Here is a 24,176-nt window from a genome sequence, read left to right as displayed (position 1 = left end):
TGCATGGTGCGAATGGATAGGGAGACATGCTCATAAAATGCTAAAACCTGTAGTCTGGTCACCTAATGAAATCAACTGGCAGTAGATTTGGGACAGAACAAACAAAACACTTTTTGCATGCACGCAATTTATCAGGTTCCCTGGTATAGGTTGCAGTGATAGCTACTGCCTCAGATGGCTTGAAAGGGGGATTAGACCATTTTATTTGAGTCTATATCCCAGTCTATCCCATGGGTTCAAAGCAGCTTTGACAAATTTCTTTGAGTCTATACTGTATTGCACAGTGTCCCATAAGCTCAGACCAGCATGCAGCTGTTTTCCTAAATGTTAATAGCCTCGTGCCCTAGGGGCTCACAATCTAAGGCAATCGGATGGACTGAGTGATAAAAGAGGCCAAACAAACTGAAAATGAAGTTGTCATGACCCCGCTCCCCATCCACCAGTGATCCTGCTTGTCCACCAGGTTTCTCTTATGCACAGCAACCCAGGCCATCTGGGCGGGGAGGGGGGGTTGCAGTGATTTTTAGGAAGTCATTAGTTTGCACCAGGCGTCCTATTGGTAAGACGGAGTTTTCTGAGTGCATGTTCTGGAAGTTGGGCAATAGGGGCAGTACAGGATTCCTTTTGGTGTACCGACCTCCCCGCTGCACCAAGGATTCCCTGCCCGAGCTGCTTCAGGTCGTGTCGGATGTGCTCCTGGAGACACCTAGCTTGGTTGTCTTAGGGGATTTTAACATCCATGCCGACACGACCTTACAAGGAGCCGCTCGGGACTTCGTGGAAAGCATGGCCACCATGGGGCTGTCCCTGAATAAGTCTGGCCCAACTCATAGCCGCGGACATGCCTTGGACTTGGTGTTCACCTCTATGGATGTTGGTGATCTGACATTAAGTAAAAGCGAAACAAAAGAAGTGCCATGGTCAGATCACTTTCTGGTGCAACTGGACTTCTCCGCAACCCTTCCCCTCTGCAGGGAGGTGGGACCGATTCGGATGGTCCGCCCCCGCTACTTAATGGATCCAATTGGCTTCCAGAGAGTGGTAGGGGATGTTTTATCCCATGTCGATGGCCTTTCAGCTGATTCCCTGGTGGCCCGCTGGAATGCGGAGTTAACCAGCGCTATTGACTGTCTGGCTCCGAAGCGCCCTCTCAGATTGCATGGAGCCCGGACAGCCCCGTGGTTTTCCCCGGCGCTGAGGGCGATGAAACAGTCGTTGAGACGGCTAGAGCGCCGGTGGCGGAAAACTCATTTTGAATCAGACCGGACACGGGCTAGAGCTCAACTTCGAGCCTACCAAGTGGCAATGGCGACAGCGAAGAGGACCTTCTTCACCGTCTCCATCGCATCTGCAGAAAACAGCAGCAGGAGACTCTTCCAGGTGGTTCGCAATTTAGCGGAACCACCTGCTCCATCCGGGCCCAGTACGGGCCACATGATCTCCTGCAATGATTTTGCAAAGTTTTTTGCAGATAAAGTCGCTCAGATTCGGGAAGAGGTAGACTCCACCGTGGGAGCAGGGCCGGGGCGGGGGAGTGCTAGAGTCCTGTCTAGTCAAGTTTTGTGGGATCAATTTCAATCTGTTACCTCCGAGGATGTGGACAGGCTGCTTCGACGAGTGAAACCAACCACCTGTCTCCTTGATCCTTGCCCATCCTGGCTTATAAAAGCTAGCCGGGAAGGGCTGGGCGATGGGCTTCGCGGGTTGGTAAATGCTTCTCTCCATGAAGGAGCCTTCCCAGACCCGCTGAAAGAGGCGGTTATTAAACCGCTTCTTAAAAAACCATCTTTAGATCCGGCCAATATGGCCAACTATCGCCCAGTCTCAAATCTTCCATTCTTGGGCAAGGTGATTGAGCGAGTGGTTGCTGAACAACTTCAGGCACGCCTGGAAGAAGCGGACCATTTGGATCCCTTCCAGTCAGGATTCAGGCCTCACCATGGGACTGAAACTGCCTTGGTCGCACTGGTCGATGATCTCCGGCGGGCTAGGGACAAAGGTAAGAGCTGTTTCCTTGTTCTGCTGGATCTCTCAGCGGCTTTTGACACCATCGACCATAACATCCTTCTGGATCGTCTAGAGGGTTTGGGAGCTGGGGGCACTGTCATGCAGTGGTTCCGCTCCTTCCTCCTGGGCCGTGTTCAGAAAGTGGTGGTGGGGGATGAGTGTTCAGACCCCTGGGCTCTCACTTGTGGGGTGCCTCAGGGTTCTGTCCTCTCCCCCATGCTTTTTAACATCTATATGCAGCCGCTGGGAGAGATCATCAGGGGGTTTGGGCTGGGTGTCCATCAGTATGCTGATGATACCCAGCTCTACCTCTCTTTCAAATCAGAACCAGTGAAGGCGGCGAAGGTCCTGTGTGAGTGCTTGGAGGCGGTTGGAGGATGGATGGCGGCTAACAGATTGAGATTGAATCCTGACAAGACAGAAGTACTGTTTGTGGGGGACAGGAGGCGGGCGGGTGTGGAGGACTCCCTGGTCCTGAATGGGGTAACTGTGCCCCTGAAAGACCAGGTGCGCAGCCTGGGAGTCATCTTAGACTCACAGCTGTCCATGGAGGCACAGGTCAACTCCGTGTCCAGGGCAGCTGTTTATCAGCTCCATCTGGTACGCAGGCTGAGTCCCTACCTGCCCACTGACTGTCTCTCCAGAGTGGTGCATGCTCTAGTTATCTCTCGCTTGGACTACTGCAATGCGCTCTACGTGGGGCTACCTTTGAAGGTGACCCGGAAACTACAACTAATCCAGAATGCGGCAGCTAGACTGGTGACTGGGAGCGGCCGCCGAGACCACATAACACCGGTCCTGAAAGACCTACATTGGCTCCCAGTACGTTTCCGAGCACAATTCAAAGTGTTGGTGTTGACCTTTAAAGCCCTAAACGGCCTCGGTCCGGTATACCTGAAGGAGCGTCTCCACCCCCATCGTTCTGCCCGGACACTGAGGTCCAGCTCCGAGGGCCTTCTGGCGGTTCCCTCACTACGAGAAGCCAAGTTACAGGGAACCAGGCAGAGGGCCTTCTCGGTAGTGGCACCCACCCTGTGGAATGCCCTCCCACTAGAGGTCAAAGAGAACAACAATTACCAGACCTTTAGAAGGCATCTCAAGGCAGCCCTGTTTAGGGAAGCTTTTAATGTTTGATGGATTTCTGTATTTTAATGTTTGATGGATCTCTGTATTTTAGAATTTCTGTTTTGTTGGAAGCCGCCCAGAGTGGCTGGGGGAACCCGGCCAGATGGGCGGGGTATAAATAATAAATTATTATTATTATTATTATTATTATTATTATTATTATTATTATTATCTAGGCACAGAATCGGAGGCTGCAGGGGCACCCTATGGGTCTGGATCAGGGCTCAGAGCTGATGGTGGAAGACAGGGAGCCCACTGCACCTGAGATGGTTAGATAAGAACTCTCAGAAGAACTCCCTGGGCCACCAGGGCCTATAGAGTCAGAGCCTGGTCCCTTATGGAGCCTGACAAATCAGATACTTCCTGCCACACGTCATAGTCCAGCAGTGCTGGGAGTGCATCAGGAGGGAGACTATGGGATGAAGGAGCCCTGTTTAGGGAACATCTCAAGGCAGCCCTGTTTAGGGAAGCTTTTAATGTTTGATGGATTTCTGTATTTTAGAATTTCTGTTTTGTTGGAAGCCGCCCAGAGTGGCTGGGGGAACCCGGCCAGATGGGCGGGGTATAAATAATAAATTATTATTATTATTATTATTAAGGAGGAGTGCCTGTATTCAGCCCAGAGGCTTTCCCTTTGGTGGCTCTAAAGGCGGTAGAAGCAGGTCTCAGTCTGCTCCAAACTTTTGCTGAAGGGGCTTGCTTAGATCTATCCTTGGTGCTGCGGCCTTGCCTCCAGCCTTGCTGATTTCCCGGTGGGCTCCAGCACCAGACCAGGAAAAAAAAGTACAGTGGTACCTCAGGCTACAGACGCTTCAGGTTACAGACTCCGCTAACCCAGAAATAGTACCTCGGGTTAAGAACTTTGCTTCAGGATGAGAACAGAAATCGTGCGGCGGCGGCAGCAGGAGGCCCCATTAGTTAAAGTGGTGCCTCAGGTTAAGAACAGTTCCAGGTTAAGAACGGACCTCCGGAACGAGTTAAGTTCTTAACCTGAGGTACCACTAATGTTAAATCCAGTTTAAAAGAAAAACCTGAGCTGAAACCACCAATAACCCAGGTATAGGCAACACACTGCCTTCAGGATAGTTAGCTTCCAAATTCCATCAGCTTCACCACTAGGGGTGCCCTGTGATCCTCGGGTGAAGGGTGGGATAGAATCTTAGAATCACAGAATTGTAGAGTTAGAAGGGACTGCGAGGTTCATCTTGTCCAGCACCCCGCAATGCAGGAATCTTTCCCCCAATGTAGGGCTCGAAACCACAGTCCTGAGAATAAGAGTCTCTTGCTCTGCTGCCTGAGCTATCCAAAGCAGTTTAGAAATTTAATAAGTAAATAAAATAAAATAAAAACTGTCTTGGGGTGCTCACATGCTCATTTTGACATAGCTTCAATTAAAAGGAGTAACCAAACAAGGGGATATCCTAGTTAAGAACTTAGAAAGCCAATTCCAACCAGTCAGAGTAGACAGCACTAAGCCAGAAAGGGTAATTGGCCTATGTATGACTTAGTGGACGGTAGCTTTGTGATCAAACCTATTCATTCTGAAGGAAATCAGCCCTGAGTGCTCACTGGAAGGACAGATCCTGAATCTGAGGCTCCAATACTTTGGCCACCTATGAGAAGAGAAGACTCCCTGGAAAAGACCCAGATGTTGGGAAAGATTGCACGAGGAGAAGGGGACGACAGAGGACGAGATGGTTGGACAGTGCTCTCGAAGCTACCAACAGGAGTCTGACCAAACTGCGGGAGGCAGTGGAAGACAGGAGTGCCTGACGTGCTCTGGTCCATGGGGTCACGAAGAGTCAGACACGACTAAACGACTAAACAACAACAACAACAACAACAACAACAACAAAGCTTTGTGGTATTTTACTCGCCACAGGGGACCAGGCAAACAATGATTTATGAACTACATCTTCCTTTACCTACTCAGCACACGCTGAGAGATGACCCCTGTGCTTAAGAAATTGCTATTTGTGCTTATAAATACTTCAGTTTCTTGTACCACCGCCGTCTCTTCCTCTCGCCCTTACCTTCGTGGTCTGGCAGTGCGAAACAAAAGTGACTTTGGCAAAGGGATCAGAAAGTCCACTGCTGTCGGCTGCGATTAGACCCCTGGCCTGATACATGTGAACTCTCAGCTGGAAAACATTCTTGTCTGTGTAAACACAACAGAAAGAAGGAAAGTTATCATCACAGAGAGGGATCAAAGTGGTCCACCCTGCAAGTTCAACCCCTAGCATCTTCAGGTAGGTATGGGAGAGACTCTTGCCTGAAACCCAGGAGAGCAGCTGCCAGTCTGTGTAGACAATACCGAGAAATATGCACCCAGTCATCTGACTCACTATAAGGTAGTTTCCCGTGTTCCAATATCTCCTAACAAAGCCTAGTCCATCGTGTCAGCTCGAAGTCATTGACCAGCTTCCCTGGGTCACTTTTTGCTTGAGAACCCACTTGCATTTTTTGTTTTGTTTTAAACAGTGGCAGGGACAAAAAGCACCCCAATGGCAAAATAAAAGTAAAAATAAATCAATGAATTCCTCTTTTTTGCCCCAGGTCTTTTTCATTTACAGAACAAAAATCATAAACGGCTGTAATTTAGGGACATTGTATTCCACTGCACCTGGGCAGGGGAGCAATATCCTAGAAGGACTGTGTTGCAGGTCTATTTCTTTGTAAATTCTGCAATGAAATGTGCCACTCAGGTAGATTTTAACCCCACAGGGTGTAGAATGTGAAGGGAAGAGCGGGATAGTACTGAAATAGGCGCTCCTTTAGACTTCCAAATGCTTGCATTCCCATCAACCCCTATCTTTGGCCATACTGGTTGGGGCTGATGGCAGCTGTAGACCAAAATATCTGAAGGGCACCAGCTTGGGGGAAGGCTAGACAGGCACATACAACCCCCCTGCCTGTGTTTGATGAAACTTACAGGCTAGCCACTGGTTTTCCCAGCTTGGCCTCCCTCTCAAAGCTGCCCCATCAAATCAAAGAAGGGGGCAAGTCACTATGTGCAGTTTGTTTTTTATTATGTCTTTTGCATTTTTTATACAGTGGTACCTCTACTTACGAATTTAATGCGTTCCAAACACACATTCGTAAGTCGAAAAAAATTGTAAGTTGAATCCCATAGGAATGCATTGGGAGAAAAAATTCGTAAGTAGAAGCAACCCTATCTAAAAATTCGTAAGTAGAAAAAATCCTATCTAAACTGCATCCAAGATGGCGGACGGAGCTCCATTCGTAAGTAGAAACATTCGTAAGTATAGCTATTCGTAAGTAGAGGTACCACTGTATTATAATTTTAGGTTGTGAACCATCCTGAGATCTATGGATGAAGGATGGTATAATCATAATCATAATCCTCAGAAAAATAGTTCACCCACCACCACTGCAGGAATGTATGAAAGGAGGCATGGCCTAAGGATTACATATGAACCAAAATATATGATTTTTTTTAAAAAAAATAACAACAATCAAACAACCCTGGCAGCTTCCTATGTCCCTATGTTCCTACATTTAAATAATGTCTTACTTCTGTAAACCAGGCTAACAGGTGGAGGGCTGCCATGATGTCCTGCGCTTGCTCCCGAAGGTGTTTCTGTTTCATATCCAATAGGCAAGTTGTCCAAAATTGTGTCCGCATATTTGGCGGAGCCAAGCCACAGGTAAGTGTCGACTTTTCCGTGAACGTTCCAGCCAGGAGGTCGTTTTCCTGGCAACTTAAAGTAAAGAAGAAGTGTCCAGAAGGTCAAGTTTGTTTGTTTGTTTGTTTATCAAGACGAGCCATTCTTCCAAAAATCGCAGACCAGGGTGCCACATATAATTATATAACACAAATTACGTACAATCCTATTTAAACCTTCAGAACGGGGAGAGGGACAGCTAAAACAGCAGAGGAACTGCCAAACTCTTAAATAATTGCACGTTGTGCTACATGCGCCAAGGATAAAATATTTGAAACCTGGGTAAGCCCTCAGTGCTATGGAATTAAAACTTGGCTGAAATTGCCCATTTCCTCATCTAGGCTGCATGGACACCAAACATTTAAAGTATACAGAAACACACACTGCTGCAAAGAGTCCCGAGAACTGTAGTTCACCCCTCACAGAGCTAAATATCCCAGCACCCTTAACAATCTACAGTTTCAAGGAGTTGGGGAAGTGGAAAGTACTTTAAATGTACGTTGTGTATTCAGTCTTTGTCACTGATCTCAATAACCAGCTGCTCAGGGTGGGAGGATCCTGTGCTGATTCATGGCTGAATTTCTTCTTCTTCTTTTTAAAAAAGGAGTGGGTTGTTGCATAAATTTGTCTGGCAGTGTAGATGAGACCCCGCCAACAATGGCTGTCTCCTCAAACGGTTGGGAGGTTCTCAGACTTACTTTCAAGAAGTGAGTTTTAATCTTCCCGCAGTGCTTCCCTCTCTGCTCGGTCACTGGGGAATAGAGCAAGTCTTTGGCTGGGATCCTTGCGTAGGCAACTCTTTTGTTGTTGCTCAGCATCCAGATGAAGACGTCGGGAACTGTATGCTGAGGCTTGGGAAAAAGACAGGCATGTGATTTGAGCATCAAGAACACCATTAGGCTTGTGCAGAGTGTGCTTTTGCTGGCGGGGTCAGCAATCTTTGATTGTGTGTGAATCAAGAAATAAGAGTTCATCTCCAACGAGTGCCCTTCTTTCTGTTTCCTTACCCACCCACCCACCACTCCAAAAATCTCCTGCAGAATTAGAGAAGTTTTTTTAAAAAAACCTGGAAATGTGGCAAGAGAGGTTGTTGCCGTGCTTGTAGCCTCTCTGATATCTCAGTGTAGCAGGATTTCCTCTTGTATGTGTTTGAAATAACAGTGAGGAGAAGCTCAGGACTCATCTGATTCCCCCTCCACATCCATAGAATCATGTAATTCTAGAGTTGGGAGGGACCTTGAGCAGGGGTAGGCAACTTAAGGCCCGTGGGCCAGATGCGGCCCAATCGCCTTCTCAATCTGGCCCGCGGACGGTCCGGGAATCAGCATGTTTTTACATGACTAGAATGTGTGCTTTTATTTAAAATGCATCTCTGGGTTATTTGTGGGGCCTGCCCTGGTGTTTTTACATGAGTAGAATGTGTCCTTTTATTTAAAATGCATCTCTAGGTTATTTGTGGGGCATAGGAATTTGTTCATGTATATTTTTTTTCAAAATATAGTCCGGCCCACCACATGGTCTGAGGGACAGTGGACCGGCCCATGGCTGAAAAAGGTTGCTGACCCCTGACCTTGAGGGTCATTTTGTCCAAGCCCCTGCAATGCAGGAACCTCAGCTAAAGCATCTGTTATGTACTGAGCTGAATCATAGAACAATAGGATCCAAAATCAGCAGTCTGATTGGTCCGCAGCAGCCACCCAATCCAACTCCAGGTGGAAGTGAATCCACAACCTGATTGGCCTGCAGGAGCAGCCAATCAGGCTGCTGGCAGAATTCAGCATCCATGACAGATGGCCATCCAACCTCTGCTTAAAAACCTCCAAGGAGGGAGTCCATTCCACGGTTAAATCCAGCAACACAACAGTGGGAGCCTGTACACTGCACCCTTGCACACACACACACACACACACACACACACACACACACACACACACGTAGGAGCTTTCATACCAACAGAAAACAAACTGGAGTAGTTACCTCATCGACTAAGAAACGGATCTTCCCAATGTAGTTCTGAGTCTCGCGCATCATTTCTTCGAGTGGAATCTTCTTCTTTTGCTGCTGGATGATTGTTTTAGCATCTTTGGACATCGCTTCCTATGACAAAAAAAGAGGCAGGGCATTACTAAAGTTACCTGCCCTGTCAGATGCACGAGAGACAAATCAGCAAGAGTCAATCGCTCCCCTTTTCATTCTTTTTCATTCTTTAGTACAATATTCCACATTTCCACGCTTTCTTCCCCTCCCTTCAAAATTCCTCATGAAAATTCATCAACATTTTAGTGTGATTTCCCCCCCTGATAAACTCATTTTTGCACAGCAGTTTCCCCAAATGCGTTTTTTCGCTAATACATACATTTATCTGCACACTTTGTCCTAGTATATGCATTTCGAAACACATTACTTGACCAAAGAAATGCATTGCAAAATATGAAGTGGGCATTTCAAAGGGTGGCTATGTTTCTGTTCATGTATTGTTTCGGAAAGTGGGAATTAGGCAGGTTCACCTTTAAATGTGAACTGAATCGGATTTCTCCCACATCCCCAAATACAAATTTCTTGCTATCCACTGGGACATGCAAGGAAAGGTAACCTTATCCTTCGTCTGCTAACATCCTCCAGCAACCAGGCGATAGAGTTAAAGGTTGCCTTCCTCAATTGTCACAATGGGATAGATTAGATGTCAGAAGAGGATCTTATCTTCGCAAAAGATGCATATTCCCACCTGCATTTTCAGCAGATGAATTACTCAGAAGAGCCCTATTTGCCCCCTTTTTTTCCTTCCTTTATCCGTTTTCCAATTCTGGACAAACCTACAGAACTGCGCCAGTTGACACACATAAATGCCTCACCAATTGATGGTACTCATTTGAACGCAAGATGAGCTGAAAATATTGCATTTAGATTGATACGAACGGGGCTCATTTAAGTTTTTTTTGCCACCTGGGGCAGGGTGGGGGCACATATTGGTGTTGCAGCAGATTATGGATACACTCTCAATTTATCTGGGGAGACAACCATGCCAGAAAAAAATAAATCTCTTGAACTGAGATTTCTGATGTGGCAGTTGACTTTTCAGTCACGCCTCCCTAGGCACCTGCTTAGTCTGGCTTGTTTACACGTGGGGCGGTTGTGTCCCCCCCCCAATATAATTCTCTCCCGGAGCACCAGAACATCACCAGGCCCCATCGCTCCCAGGAGAACTCACTCTATGTGCAATGAAAGTGCATGGTCTCATGAGAACACTCTGATCTGATTTCTTTCCGCAGGGCCTGTAAAACAGAGTTGTTCCGCCTGGCCTTTGGCCTGGAACCAACTTGACCCCCTCTCCCTTTTTCCTTTTTCCTTCTGTGACGGAACTCATATTTGGGGACTTCCCTGGCTTTTTTCTGGCCCATGTAGGACCAGTCTGGATAGTTGGCCTGGTGAAGATTTGGCCTTTTCTTCCCCAAACAGCTTTTGAGTTTCTATTGAAATGCGGCTGCATTTTTAATGCTGTATTTAATCTTGTTTTTAAGCTGTGTTTTAATCAATTGTTTTATACCTGGTGTTAGCTGCCCCGAGCCCGGTCTTGGCTGGGGAGGGCGGGGTTTGTTGTTGTTGTTGTTGTTGTTGTTGTTGTTGTTGTTATGCCATGGAGGCTGAGTGGGGTGGGGGGTGAATATGCAGTTTTAGAGCTGATTTCTATGTCTTCATAGCTTTTGATTCTATGTCTTATTTTGTATGCAAATAGGTTTTTTTTGCATAATTATTATATTATTAGTTGGCATACAATTGCAGAACTAAGTAAATAGAGGCCACAAGAACACCACACATTTAAAGCACTGTTATACCACTTTAAATAGTCATGGCTTCCTCCCCCCCCCCAAGAATTATGGGAAGTGTAGTTTGTTCAGGGAGTCGTTAAGAGACACCTATTCCTCTCAGGTGGGAATTCCTCTTCTCCATGGTGGGAATTCCTCAGGTGGGAATTCCTCTTCTCCATGGGAAGAGCGGTTGATTGTTAACCCACTCTGGGAATTGTCGCTTTGTGAGGGGAATGCTGGTCTCCTAACAACTCTTAACATACTACCCTTCCCAGGATTCTTTGGGAGAAACCATGACTGTTTAAATGAAAGCTGCACTTGTGGCCTCTTTGTCATAACGTCACCGCTGCTCATTTCACAACATTTATATACTGCTTGGTTGCCCTAAAACCTCACACCGGTTTTATTTGTGAGCCAGATGCAAATTGTGGCGCATGAACTCAAGAGGTTTGGTAGATGGAGCAGCTTTATAGCACATTGCATCTAGTATTCAAGGAAATATCTCACATACCAATTCTTGCTTATACAACGTCAGCCTCTTTTTATCCAAAGGCGTCCGATTCATCAGTTTGGGCTTCTTTTCAGCATTCGCAATGAAGGCCCTGAAATGAAGACACAGTCAGAGATGGCATCTTCATAACGATGGATCGTAATTCTCCTGCAGCAAGTTCACCCGCCAGATGAGCCAGAAGATACTAAGCGCTCAGATTCATAATGTAATATTAAAACGGAGGCATCATTTATTGCTGGGAGAAGTAGAAAGAAGTGGAAATGCAATTTGTATGGTAATATTTCAATATGAAATTAATTAGTTTGGGGGATATGTGGCTATTTTGCATCCCATCCATTGTACTCAAACGAAGTTTGAGCAAGCAAAGTCCTTTTTTATGCATCTTGACCTTGCAGATTTTTGCAGAATCTATTTCCAGTGAGTGCGATGTTCCAAAAGCCTAGTGGGCAATCTGGTAATGAATCTGCTGGAATATGAGGAACGGAAACTGAATCGAAAAAAATAAATAGATAGATCTGCGTATGAAGTTGGAGCCTAAGTCAGCAACAGCTTTTTGCAACAGGACACCAAGTGAAGCGAGCAAGTTAGGTGGCAATCCTATGCCCACTTACTTGGGAATAAGTCCCTCTGAACTCAGCGAGACTTATGTCAGAGTTGACATCAGAGGCAGTTTTAGGGCAGCGTGACCAGTTCCACCTCCAAACTGGACACTGAATGGAGATGGCACAGCAAGTACTTGCCCGGCTATGAGGAGGGGGCACGACAGCTCTGGCAGGGTCCTACGACCCAGCTGCATTCGTAAAGATAAAGCGCTTTATATGTGTCATAACACTGTGACATCTGTTGATGCTGTGGAGTCCCAGCTTTTGCCAGCGGGATTTCTCTGTATTAAGTTTACAACGCGATCAGTTAGAATCGGTTTTTTGATGTGTCTAGAGATCCAGCCCTAGAGTCCTCCTGCCCGCTTCCCAAAGCCTAGTTAGTGCTTGCCCAGCTTTAGGAAGGAGGAAAGGAGACCCTGCCAGAACCTCCTTCCCAAATCCCAGCACGGCGTGAGGACTGCGGGGGGCACCAAGTTTTGGCCTAGCTCAGCAGTGGCATAGCATTGGTTGCTGGCACCTGGGGCGGGTGGACGTGCACCAGAGGGGAAGGGTGTGTGTGCTGGGTGTGTGTATGAGAGAGGGGCCAGGGGAGGGACACCAGCCCAGCCTTTGCCGCCAACCCCACAGGAGCAACCCCACCAGGGCAAAGCAGGTTCATGCTGAGCCACACAGGGGTGAGCCCCTCTGGCAGACACGGCCCTTGGCAGGCTGAGAACACCAGGCTGGGGGCGCCTAGTTTGCGAACCCTTAAAAATTGTGCACCCGGGACCACGGCCCCCCTGGCGTTCCCACGCTGTGCCCCAAATCTACTGCTGCGGACGTGCACAGGATTATGCTGTCAAAAAAGCAGCTACGGTATAGCCCAGGGACACAGAGCCTGTGGTCCTCTAGGAGATGTGGGACTCCAACTCCCATTAGCCCCAGCCAGCATGACCAATGGTGCAGGATCATGGGAGCTGTAGTCCAGCATGATCTGGAAGGCCACAAATTCCCCATCCCTGGTATAGCCTCCTTTGTATTACTTGTTCATTCATTACCCATCTCCTGGAAACTATAAGGAACACTTTTTCTTACCTACTTTGGTAGATACAATCAAGTATAAAGTATAGTGTCAGCTTCTGCGGTAGATAGTCTTACCTACTTTGGTTGATGAAATCCGTTAAAGTGGACCTCATTTTCTCCTCTGAGGCAATCTCAGAAACTTTGATCAGATCTCTCACTTGCTCTAAACCTTCTTCCTAAGGGATGGGGCATGGGGAGAACAGTTGCATGAACAGCATATAAATGTCACCAGAAATGGCAAGAGTTGCTTTCAATTAATGCAATTATTAGGGGGGGGGAAGCCTTCACTGGCTAATTAGCTTAAGTGATAAACGATAATTGGTTCCAGCTAATTGGCATGTATGACACATTTTTTTACTGAGAAGTGAATTTATTAGTTCCTTGATGCATTGTAGACTCAACATAGTTTATGTTAATTAAGTCAGAGGTCTCCAGAAAGGGGACATTCTCTGCTGAGATGTCATGTTATAAACAATCTTCTGTCTCCCGATGGCGGGCGATTTTTGACATGTGCCATACTTTGAGTTTAACAAGGGCCGAATCTTGGCTCTGGCTCATGACCCACTCCCATGCAGTCTCAAAAATATGCAAAGCCTCTTTGACCCCTTCCTTTCCAATGCAAACGTCAAAACTGGCAAAGTTCTCCCTTTATTAACGTAAAGATGCTGTAGCCTGGAAAGTGATGCTATAGTATAGGACAAGGGTGGGGGAGCTGAGATCCTTGAGATGTTGTTATATTCCAATCCATCAGCCCCAACCAGCATGGCCAATGGCAGGGATGGTGGAAGTTGTGGTCCAACAACTTCCAGAGAGACACAGGTTCCCCGCCTCTGCTAATATATTGAGTGGAGAAATAGAATTCCGCACAACATCACTCTCAACTAGCTTCCTGAATCTCATATGGAAAGAGTGCCATTGCAGAAACAGCAGCAAAACAGCAATTTTGAGCAGGAGTCTAGAGGTGCAGAGCCCATCTGACAGCATGAGGCCACCCATCTTTGAGTCCTGCTGATGAGGAGAAAGTCAGGCTCCACACATGCTTTGGATCAGGGCTCTGGTGAGAGGCCGGGGGGGGGAGGGACCAGCAACCTGAAGCAACTCTTTAACCTGCATAGTTTCCCAATATTTCTTGCACCACTACTGAGAAGGCCCTCTGCCTGGTTCCCTGTAACTTCACTTCTTGCAACAAGAGAATTGCCAGAAGACCCTCGGAGCTGGACCTCAGTAGCTTTATTACATCCATTTGTTTTTAAAATGAAATTGATGGTTATGTGTTTCTTCTTCTTCTTCTTCTTCTTCTTCTTCTTCTTCTTCTTCTTCTTCTTCTTCTTCTTCTTCTTCGGCAATCACTCGTATCCGAGTAAGATTGTCTCCCATAAACACGATTTTAACAATGGGTCCGTAAGTGACTGTGGAGGCCAATTCTGGATCCACACGTCCTTCCACAGTGGGGACATTGGTTTCCAGGCGGGAGTTGATAACAGTGTGGATTTGCCAAGCGTGCCTTCCTCTTAGCATGTTTCTCCCTTGCGTCCTGAGATCGAGTTTCTTCAAAGCCCACGACACCTTTGGTAAAGGCTGTTCTCCAACTGGAGCGCTCACAGGCCAGTGTTTCCCAGTGTCAGTGTTTATACTACATTTTTAAAGATTTGCCTTGAGACAGTCTTTAAACCTCTTTTGTTGACCACCAGCATTATGCTTTCCATTTTTAAGTTTGGAATAAGTAGTTGCTTTGGAAGACGATCATCAGGCATCCACACAATGCTAGTCCTACTCAGAGAAGGCCCGTTGAAATTAATGAAGATGACGAACTTACGTCCATTGATTTCAGTGTGTCTACTCTCAGTAAAGCTCAGTTGGAGACAACCCTCCATCTGCATTTTGGTAATTTTAGTAATGCCTACTGTGTTTAAAGTCTCCATTGCTATTTTAATCAATGTTTTACACTGGAAACCAAATTGAGGAAAACTTAGAAATGATACACAGGAATCACTTGCAGAGTTAGAAACCTTTTCCCCCACCCACTTTTTTTTTGGCACCAAAACCTTAAAGTGTTGTCAAGCTTCTCTCACACCACCGCAGAAGCAGGTCTATGAATATTCCATCCATTTGCAAAGCCAACTCAAGCAAGAGAATTCTCAAGAGAATTCCAGTGTGCAAAAATGCCTCCATCCCGAGTTCAGCAAGTGCTTTGGAGAAGCATTATTTCGATATTCCCGCAGGCTTACCAGGAGATGTGCCATTTTCTCGAGGACGTTAGAAAAATACAGCCTGAAAGTTTGGTCACCCCAAAAACTCTTTATGTAGATACAGGGCTTCTTATCGTCATAGGGCAAATAAAGGTAGTTTCTGTGGAAAGAGAGGAGATAGCATCATCAATAGTTTTTTGGGGATCTGTGAATGAAGTATAGTGATGTGCAAGTATGCAGCCAATTTGCTTCCCATATATTCACAAGGCAATCTGATTGTATGGATAGGCCATTTTCTTCGGATTTGTATGAATCCACAGAACTCAACTGCATCTCTTTGTTTAAATTGGACATACTCGGAAAGATTACAGCGGCACCTCAGTTGCAAATGGCTGATAAAATGCTTTCCCCTTCCATTATTTTTCACTTGAATCTTAGAAAGTCCTGGCTGTGCACCTTTCTTTCTTTCTTTCTTTCTTTCTTTCTTTCTTTCTTTCTTTCTTTCTTTCTTTCTTCTTCACTGCTTGCCAAATAAAATTTTCTACAAAAAGCAAGTGTGCCAGCGACCAGTTTGGCTGGAGACAGTGGGATGTTCAATTTCCAAGCAAAGGGTCTGCTGGTTTCTCTTTAAGGTATCCAGACTCAAAAGAGAGCAGGGCAATTAAAGGCACAGAAGTCCTGTCCTCTATTGAGTCTGGCAACCCTACCTCCAGGGCTGAATTTCAGCAGGAGGGGGCACCTGTGATTTTATGTAATACCCCCCCCCCCGAGAGGCCAGTTGCATTATGCTTACATAATAGTGCTCCAGAGAAGGCATACAAAAAAGTGTTCATACACTTAATAGCTTTGAGACAAAAAGGAGGCTCCATCAATGAATGTAAACCAGGCTTCCTCAACCTCGGCCCTCCAGATGTTTTGAGACTACAGTTCCCATCATCCCTGACCACTGGTCCTGCTAGCTAGGGATCATGGGAGTTGTAGGCCAAAAACATCTGGAGGGCCACGCAAGGATCGTCTAGTGGAATTGTTCATTAACAGAATAGGAATGTGGCACACTCATAAAAATGGTCCACTCTCTTCTTCCATGCCACTTACTTACCTGGATGCTAATGTCACCGGGGGGGGGGTGTTTCTCTATTCCTCTTTGCCCCTGGTGCTCAGAATGCAGGGAGAGAGAGAAAGGAAGAGAAACAGCAGGCTGAGGAGAGGAGAGAGGAAGACCTCCTGCTGGAAGGAAGACACCCCTGATTGCATCAGCAGGAGAGCAAAAAATAGTAAAGGACCCCTGGACGGTTAAGTCTAGTCAAAGGTGACTATGGGGTTGTGGCGCACATCTCACTTTCAGGCCAAAGGAGCTTGCGATTGTCCACAGACAGCTTCTGGGGTCATGTGGCCAGCATGACTGAACCGCTTCTGGCACAATGGAACACCATGACTGAAAGCAGAGTGCACGGAAATGCCATTTACCTTCCCCCCCGCTGCAGTGGTACCTATTTATCTACTTGCACTGGCGTGCTTTTGAACTGCTAGGTTGGCAGGAGCTGGGACGGAGCAACAGGAGCTCACTCCGTCATGCGGATTCGAACCGCCGACCCTCTGATCGGCAAGCCCAAGAGGCTCAATGGTTTAGACCACAGCGCAACCCACGTCCCGTCCAACAGGGTCCAAATTGGGCTTGGAATTAACCACACTATTTTCTGATTTCGGGGTGAGTCCTCAGTTTCCCGAGTCCAATTCTGACATCAAGCAGAGGGGGCAACTCTTTCTCCAAAGTTTAATAATTTTGTGAAACTTGATTGCCATGTAATTTTTTTTTGGGTGCCCCCCCATTCAATCAATTGTAGTCTCACTGTTTGAATGGAGAGGAGATAGAATCCAAGAAAGGACAGGCTTCATATTGGTCACTTGATTATCTTGCTATACGCTCAGCTTTGTTTTACTGTAGCTACCATCCAGAGTAAGGAAATGCAAGCATGCAATCTCTGTCTCTTCCACAATTTTTGGAAATTAATAGCATTTATTCAATTTAACATTGAGTCTGTGGGCAATATTTTTACCACACCTAGATAAGAATTTGCTAGGGGCCACTAGGGGCTCAATGGATTGCCAGTAGCCTATACCTGATTTGCAGCATAGTTCTATTATACTTTATGCCAGGCATCCCCAAACTGCGGCCCTCCAGATGTTTTGGCCTACAACTCCCATGATCCCTAGCTAACAGGACCAGTGGTCGGGGAGGATGGGAATTGTAGTCCAAAACATCTGGAGGGCTGAAGTTTGGGGATGCCTGCTTTATGCCATAAATTCATTTGTCCACAAGAATCCGATAAAGGAAGGGGAAATGCAAAATCTGAAAGAGCTTTGCACCTACATCAAAGAGAGATGTCGGTCATTAAGGAGCGGTGGAACCAGACAAATACCATAGCAGCTAATACAAAGCAATTTCAGATTTCTGCTCTTTTATTGCAGCCATTTTAGACCCGAATGTCTATCAGGCGAATACATAAAAACCCACCATCTGCCTCTCCAAGATAATAGCTGATCATCTACATTCTCTAGTACTGTCATGCGAGACGGCAGCTACATCCTTGACAGCCTCTGCTTTTCATCTCTCTCACCAGGAGACTGTCCTAAAAGACCATTCTCTTCTAGTCTAGTATCGCTGGCAATGATTTCGTCTGATTGTTTTGTTTTCTCAGAGCACATCTCTCTGCCTTTTCTGAAGTTTCGGGATATAGCATCAGGCATAGAGATTAGGAGCAAATGCAAATGTCACATTCCCAATCTCCTCTGGAGTGTTATAAGTTATAAGTCAGACACATGTTCTCCCTGCTACCCCCCCTTCTGCCCCATGGTTTGCTTTAACCATGGTGTATTGTTACCACTAGGGCCATGGCTGGGGCAGACCAGAATCACCTTATGACCAATGCTGGCAGTGGCGGAGGAAAACACTGTGTCACACCCGGGGTGGCAAATTGCCGTGTACTGGGGGGGGGGCGTTGCTCGTAGTGTGCATGCTATGTAATGACGCATGCGTCGCTACGTAATGAAGTTGCACATGCGTGATACGTAGAGGGGTATCGTGCCCCCGGCGACTTCAAAATGGAGCCTCTAGCCCCTAGCCTCCTGGTGGAAAGCCCGCTAGCGCAGTGGGTGCGCCGCGCCGAGCAAGGCTTTCTACTGGGAGGCTGGAGGCTCCGTTTTGTGCAGCGCAATGCTGCGCATGCGTGATACGTAGAGGGGGATCGCGCCCCTCCGCAACTTCAAAACAGAGCCTCCAGCCACCCGGTAGAAAGCCTCGCTCTGCGTAGCGGGCAGGTGGCACCCTGGAGCTGGAGGGTGTGACCGTTGGCGCCCCCCAACTCCCAAGCTGAGCAGCGCTGCGAGTGGGCTTTTTACTGGGAGGCTGGAGGAGCTCGGCTTGGGAGTCACAGGGTGGGGTCCCGACTGTAACCCCCGCCCCAGAGTGGAATCCGGGACACACCGCCCCTATCGCCCCCCCCCCGCTACGCCCCTGAATTCTTGCAAATCCTGTACAAATCAAAGCAAGATTATGGGGGAACTTGGGTACCCCTGTAATACAAAGGCTTGCAGTTACGCTACTATCATTATAACACGCAGGCTTTCTGGTTTCAATAAGAATGTTATTGTTCTTATCATTTTAAAACGAATATTGAGATTTTTAATGTAATAAACCTTGCTATATAAATGAATGAAATACTTCATTGCTCAGGAAGTGGCCCTATTTGCACAATACATCAGTATGACTGCTTTACCATTTGTGCTATCAGGTCAGCATGCTACTTTCTTGTCCCCTCAAAATTTGGGCCAAAAAACCCATGCCATCTCCCCTAGCAACTGGCCCCACTAACGTAGGGATATGGATGAATTCAATTTTGTTTACATTTTAATGAGAAACTACTTAATTTGCATTTCTCAAGCCAACATGCGAACCAAAACCCAACGTCCTTAGAAATCTTCTGAATGTCGCAATGCATTTCTCCAACCACACAAAGTGTGTTTGTGTATATATATAGAGGGGGGGGAGTGTGCTTTAAAATGCATTGATTAGCAAAAAAAATGATGTACAAAAATGCATTATTTTATAGAAATCGCACAAATAGATTTGTAATGTCAAAACGGCACACCATAATGTGTTTATTCAAAGGAATTTGCACGGAAATGCTGATTGTTTTCAAGACAACATATATATATATATATATATATATATATATATATATATATATACACACACACACACACACACACACACACACACACACACACACACACAGTGGTACCTCTACTTACAAATTTAATGCGTTCCGAACACACATTTGTAAGTCAAAAAAATTGTAAGTCGAATCCCATAGGAATGCATTGGGAGAAAAAATTCGTAAGTCGAAGCAACCCTATCTAAAAATTCGTAAGTAGAAAAAAATCCTATCTAAACCACATCCAAGATGGCGGACGGAGCTCCATTTGTAAGTAGAAAAATTCGTAAGTAGAGTTATTTGTAAGTAGAGGTACCACTGTATAGGAAAAAAATTAATAAATTGTGAATTGCAACAGAAATGTGCAAAACTGACTTTAAAGATTGGGGGAAATGAGAAATTGGGCGGATGAAAATGGACAGATTTGTCCATATCTACTTAGGAAAGACCTGTATCTCTAGAGGTGCAAGTCAAGGAGAGAGATTTAATGAAGCCTATAAGGCAGGCACCCCCAAACTTCGGCCCTCCAGATGTTTTGGACTACAATTCCCATCATCCCTGACCACTGGTCCTGTTAGCTAGGGATCATGGGAGTTGTAGGCCAAAACATCTGGAGGGCCGCAGTTTGGGGATGCCTGCTATAAGGTAAGTGTTTTAGGCTCTACCTGTTTCCCTCAGTGATGAGCGGCTTCTCTGGGTGTGTGGTAGATACCAGCGGCACTGCAATGTCATGTGAAGCTTCTCCTGTTCCCTCATGCAGAAGAGGGGTACCTTCTTCCTCCTCTCCCTCATGACCTTTCTTCTTGCTCCCAGATCCAGGTGACACTCCATCAATAACATTGCCAAAATTCCCTAGAGGTGCAAACCAAATATGGGAGAGGGGTAACAGAATTAGGCTACATCCAGGACCAAAGCATTTAAACACAACTGGAAAGTCAGAATGTTGTGAACGCATAAATATAGGAAGGTTAGGTTGTATTGGAGGAAATACCATTTGAAATTAGGATTAATGATTTATATGAATCGAGAAAGGAATTAATTCTATTTAATTAATTGGGGGATTAATTGGGTGAATGTCTAAACAGGAATTGAACATGCACGATCGATGGAAATAGGAATGGATGGGAAAGTATTAGAAATTAAGAAATTAGAAATTAAGAAAAAGTATTTTACTGTGAGCAGTGAAAGGAAGGAGGGAGAAGAAGCATCTTGGAGGTGGGGGGTGGAAAGACAATTGTTAAGTTGGTCTTAAATTTGAATTAATTTGTTTAAAATTTGGAAAATTAATAAAAATCAATTCAAAATAATAATATGCACAACCAGATTATAACTAGATCACACACACACACACACACACACACACACACACACACACAAGATATTATGGATAATGTTTGAGTTTTGAATTCTTAAAAGCTTTCCTCTAGTTGACCCTGTTTCTGAAGATTCCTCCTATACAACATCCTTGATGGTCTTAAAAGAAAATTAGACAAGTTCATCAGTGGCTACTAGCCACAATGGCTATGGTCCACCTTCGCTTTCAGGGGCAGCCAATTTCTGGGGATCACAAGTAGGGAGGATGCTATAACACCCAGGTCCTTCTTCTGGCTTCCTATAAGATTCTGGTTGGCCACTGGGAGAACAAGCTTGTGGATTAGGTGAGTCTTTGGCCTAGTCCAACAGGACTCTTCTCATGCTCAAAGGTTTTATTACTCTTTGCTGTGCAAATACACAAATGAAGTCCTTTCTCATCCAGTCTCTCCCAAGTCCATGCTTGAGTAAATATTAGACACCGCCTTGTTTGCTTAGGAGGCTTTCCCTTAGACACCCAATCTATCAGGGGGGAAAAACACTCAGGTTCTTGAACATGGAGAATGATAAAGGTGTTACGCTGCCACTGCAAACAAACAGGGAGGTATAGCCCAGGTCGAGCAAGGCAGGGTCGAAGTGGAAACATGTAAGAACTTCCCTGCGGTTTAATGACCTGTTGGAGTCTTCCTTAAGTCTGCTTTCTGGTCTTAAATAGAAGTTAGGATGTTCATCTGTAATGCCTGTCTTATAGTGGTGCAAAAACTAATAAAATCACTATTAGAGGGCAGATATCATGACATCCCAGTTGAACAAAGATGATGCCCTTGCAACTCTGATGAGATTGAATCCATTTGGCATGTCCTTCTATACAGTGGTACCTCGCAAGACGAATGCCCTGCAAGACGAATTTTTCGCAAGGCGAAGGCGTCTTGCGATCTGATGGTGACTCGCAAGACAAATTCATTTTGTGAAAAATTCGTCTTGCGAATCGCAGTTTAATTTAATTAATGCGTTCCTATGGGCAAAAAAAGAAATTTCAATGCATTCCTATGAGAAAACGCGATTCGCAAGACGAATTTTTCACAAAACATATTGACTCGCGGAACGGATTAAATTCATCTTGCGAGGCACCACTGTACTGCCTGTTGTATTACGATACCCAAAGAGAGCTAAAGAGAGCTAATCCAACCAATACTAAGGAAATTACTTGGCCGCTCAGGAACCTTATGTTAAATATCTTCTTGCCGATGATGATCTGACTATCACCAAGCCTGTTGCGAAATTCAACAGGAAATTTCTAATTACATCCACCTCTTGATACTGATGAAGCGTATGTTTCTGTTGTTGATTTTGCTGTATGGTCTTTGACCGCAATCAAGATGGATTGAGTGAATAAAGTTACCTGCTGAAAGTTGTGCATTTTTTTTTTTTTTGCCTATTGTGCTACAGTTTGAGAACAACCTGACCTAGGAGGAAAACCAGGATATCAGAGCGTGTTTGATGTTCCTACACTATATTTATGACTGAGAAATGGCATCTGCAATAAAAAATAAAAAAGAGCAAAACCTTTGCTGACTAGGAAGTGTATCTGATTTCTCAGAGAGTGAGACAAAGGCAATATGCTTTGTAACACATTGCTGTTGAACACGCCCTGGGGGGCACACACAGCTCCCGGAATGAGACAGACCTCTCCAGGCGTCTTCCTGATGAAGTGCAGCCCAGGACGTTCACAAATCAGTCCCGGTGCGCACTTGCAACACGTATCAAAAGACATGTGCAAGCTCACTCAGCAGAGTATAGCAGAAATGATCGTGGAGTGTGAGTGTAACATCCCAAGTGATTTATTAAGCAATATACAGAGGCTCCAATACTTTGGCCACCTCATGAGAAGAGAAGAATCCTTGGAAAAGACCCTGATGTTGGGAAAGATTGAGGGCACTAGGAGAAGGGGACGACAGAGGACAAGATGGTTGGACAGTGTTCTCGAAGCTACGAACATGAGTTTGACCAAACTACGGGAGGCAGTGGAAGACAGGAGTGCCTGGCGTGCTATGGTCCATGGGGTCACGAAGAGTCGGACACGACTAAACGACTAAACAACAACAACAATACAGTGGTACCTCTACTTATGAGTGTGATCTGTTTCAGGGTGCTGTTCGCACCCCGAAAAGTCCGTAAGTAGAGTGCTGCTACTGCACGTGCGGAAAGCGCAATAGAGCGCTTCTGCGCATGTGTGAAGCGTGCAGATTTTTTCTGTGCGCATGTGCACGGCGAACCCGGAAGTAAACACTTCCAGGTTTGCTGCGTTCGTAACCTGAAAAGCTGCAATGTGAAGCAAACGTTACACGAGGTATGACTGTATACAGGACAAAGCAACCATGGCATCCTCTCACTTCTTCAAGAGAAATAAAAAAATTCCTTCAGTAGCACCTTAAAGACCAACTAAGTTTTTTATTTTGGTATGAGCTTTCGTGTGCATGCACACTTCTTCAAGAGAGAGAGAGAGAGAGAGAGAGAGAGAAGTACAGTAGAGCGGAAGAGAGAGAAGACTGACTTCCATTCTCACATTTTCCAAGCCTAGAAGGTAAACACTGACATGTGATGTAACACAGTCATCAGACACTACTACTAAAAAAAGAGCAAAATGAAATAATTCCCTGAGAAATGCCACTTATGCTCTTTAAATTCTTTTAACCTTCCTCAGAATTCCCAGATACGCCTCACCAGAGAAGGCACGTCCAAATTCACCTCAGCAGAGTTCATTGGCAACCTAGATTCCTGGGATTGCTCAGTCAACAGAGCATAAGACTCTTAATCTGAAGGTCACGGGTTCGAGCCTCTGCATTGCAGGGGGTTGGACCAGATGACCCTTAGGATACCTTCCAACTCTACAGTTCTATGATTCCTAACATTCGCCAAATATTAAGAATACCTCCAGATTGTTATTATTTTGCAGGAGGGATTCAAGAGCATGCCACAAAATTTAGGTTTGTGTATTTACAATGGATCCAAGTACTCTGTTGCCCCTGCACAACAAGTCCACTTTTAAAAAGTATCAGACTCTTTGCAGTTAGGAAAGTGACAAGGAAATGCATTGAAAAGTATGGAACGAATGGATGTTTAACAGAAAGGTGTATAAACAAGATGCAAGCGAATTAGGGCAAGTAAAATAAAAAAATTCCTTCAGTAGCACCTTAAAGACCAACTAAGTTGTTATTTTGGTATGAGCTTTCGTGTGCATGCACACTTCTTCAGATAGGGCAAGTACTGAGTGTCGTATAATCTGCCTGCAAACTGCTCACTAAAGACTGGATACAATCTAAGCTCCATGTAAGCTTTGTGCAAGCAAATCAGGTGGAATGCTCAATAAATAGGTCATCTGGGAGGAGCCCTTTGAAATGCCCCTATTAATGGAACAATTTTGGGTTTTCTCAAAATTCCCACAGAGGTTTCAATTGAGTAGGGTCCTCCAAGTTCACTTTGAATTTTGCTGCTAGAATAATATAGTGACAAGTCTACCTTTGATGTTGGAGAACATGAATTTAAACCAGGCATCCCCAAACTGCGGCCCTCCAGATGTTTTGGTCTACAACTCCCATGATCCCTAGCTAACAGGACTAGTGGTTGGGGAAGATGGGAATTGTAGTCCAAAACATCTGGAGG

The 24,176-nt window shown here is 45.6% G+C and overlaps 1 protein-coding gene across 2 annotated transcripts in view; it reads right to left on the bottom strand.

The window, feature by feature from the left end:
- FER1L6 (fer-1 like family member 6) overlaps positions 1–24,176 on the bottom strand; it is a 127,694-nt gene that overhangs the window by 62,929 nt on the left and 40,589 nt on the right. For both annotated transcript variants that reach the window (XM_035125519.3, XM_035125518.3), the window contains exons 13-20: positions 19,868–20,054; positions 15,028–15,148; positions 12,875–12,975; positions 11,136–11,226; positions 8,796–8,915; positions 7,517–7,669; positions 6,668–6,854; positions 5,166–5,290 (exon numbers count right to left, since the gene is read on the bottom strand). In XM_035125519.3, the coding sequence (XP_034981410.2) occupies positions 5,166–5,290; positions 6,668–6,854; positions 7,517–7,669; positions 8,796–8,915; positions 11,136–11,226; positions 12,875–12,975; positions 15,028–15,148; positions 19,868–20,054 (1,085 nt within the window). The remainder of the gene's footprint in view (positions 1–5,165; positions 5,291–6,667; positions 6,855–7,516; positions 7,670–8,795; positions 8,916–11,135; positions 11,227–12,874; positions 12,976–15,027; positions 15,149–19,867; positions 20,055–24,176) is intronic.

This window comes from Zootoca vivipara, chromosome 8, assembly GCF_965207765.1.
Source record: "Zootoca vivipara chromosome 8, rZooViv2.hap1.1, whole genome shotgun sequence".
Classification (NCBI taxonomy): Eukaryota; Metazoa; Chordata; class Lepidosauria; order Squamata; family Lacertidae; genus Zootoca; species Zootoca vivipara.
This window is presented reverse-complemented; position numbering and strand designations above follow the sequence as displayed.